At 41.3% G+C, this 1,446-nt stretch overlaps 1 protein-coding gene across 1 annotated transcript; it reads left to right on the forward strand.

Annotated features, from left to right (window-relative positions):
* Positions 1–62: 62 nt before the first annotated feature.
* Positions 63–1,291, forward strand: LOC112078644 (sialoadhesin-like; the record flags this gene model as incomplete). Its single annotated transcript, XM_024144810.2, has 3 exons — positions 63–241; positions 551–835; positions 1,031–1,291. Coding segments are annotated over exons 1-3 (643 nt in total), but the record flags the coding sequence as incomplete, so codon positions are not given.
* Positions 1,292–1,446: the final 155 nt, after the last annotated feature.

Below are 1,446 nucleotides of genomic sequence, written 5' to 3' on the forward strand. Positions count from 1 at the left end.
ACATCCTCCCAGATATTCAGTGGAGAGTCTGTCACTCTCAGATGTCACATACAAAGGGGAGAAGTCACTGACTGGGAATACACATGGAGCAAGGATGCTGTAGCCTTATTCAGTAGGGAGCATAAATATGAGATCAGTGAGGTTATGATTTCAAACAGTGGAGACTACTCGTGTCTGGGTAAACATATTGATAATGGGACGGATTCTATGTGGAGTGATGCAGTCAGACTGACAGTGACAGGTAAGTCATCTTATCTCTCAAGTGCCTCCATGCCCATAACCACTTGACATAGATACATCTCTCTACATTAGTGTCACTGGTGAGCTCACTATTAATCTTCAATCACTATCTGGACTTTAAGAACTTTGAGCCAATGAGGGTTAATCTAAATACAGATATACTGTGTACACTGTAAATTCTAACCGAATAGAGTCAACATACCCCTATTTAAAATAAACTTTAATCAAAACTTAAATGCAAAGGCAAAATTATTTAAAATGACCAAGCATGAATCCAGATGTTTTGATATTCTGCTCTCTGTTTTCTTAGCTCTTCCTGAAACTACACTGACCGTAAATCCAAACCCTGCATACAATGGAGAGACAGTAACTCTGACGTGTTCAGTGGGATCTGACAGTGGCTGGAGGTATACATGGTACAAAGACAACACTAAGAAAGTAGTGACCTTGTCTAGCAGACACACTACAACAGGAGCCACCTTCACCATCAGTAGAGCTGCTGAGTCTGACCAGGGTCTCTACTGGTGTCAGGGAGAGATCCAGTCCAGATCCATATCATCAATCATCAGTGATCCTGTCACAATCACTGTGAAATGTGAGTTACTTTATGTGTTTTTTTATCAAACAAATGGACACTATTTATATTGAGTCAATCATGTAGATGTGGTCTGTGTGTCAGTATTAATGGGAAAATGCATAGTTACAGTACTACCTACAGGATTAAGATCATACGTTGGAAAGATTTGTGCTCTGAATGCGTTTGTCTTCATATATAACTGTGTTTCCACAGCTCTTCCCACGGCCTCAGTGAAAGCCTCTCCACGCGGTCCCCTCTATTCTGGAGAGACAGTCACTCTGCAGTGTGACATATCAGACTACAGAGTCTGGACGTACCGCTGGCACAGAGACAACCATCTGCTTCCCATTCCGACCAGTAAAACCACCACCATCTCTCTCCCTGACCAGGCTGGTCAGTACCAGTGTGAGGGGACAAGGACAAGACGGCCCGAGAGGACATATCTCAGCTCATCTCTCACCATCGTTGTTGCTGGTGAGTTTAATAACATAACCATCACTTACTTAAATGTTGAGAAGGATAAGATCTTCATATTATTCTGTACAGTGAAAGTATTTTTTTTAAACAAAAACAGATGTATACTTTTAATTCAAACCTAATCAAGTCAACATACCCCTATAATGGACTTT

Source organism: Salvelinus sp. IW2-2015, unplaced genomic scaffold (assembly GCF_002910315.2).
Source record: "Salvelinus sp. IW2-2015 unplaced genomic scaffold, ASM291031v2 Un_scaffold6014, whole genome shotgun sequence".
Taxonomy (NCBI): Eukaryota; Metazoa; Chordata; class Actinopteri; order Salmoniformes; family Salmonidae; genus Salvelinus; species Salvelinus sp. IW2-2015.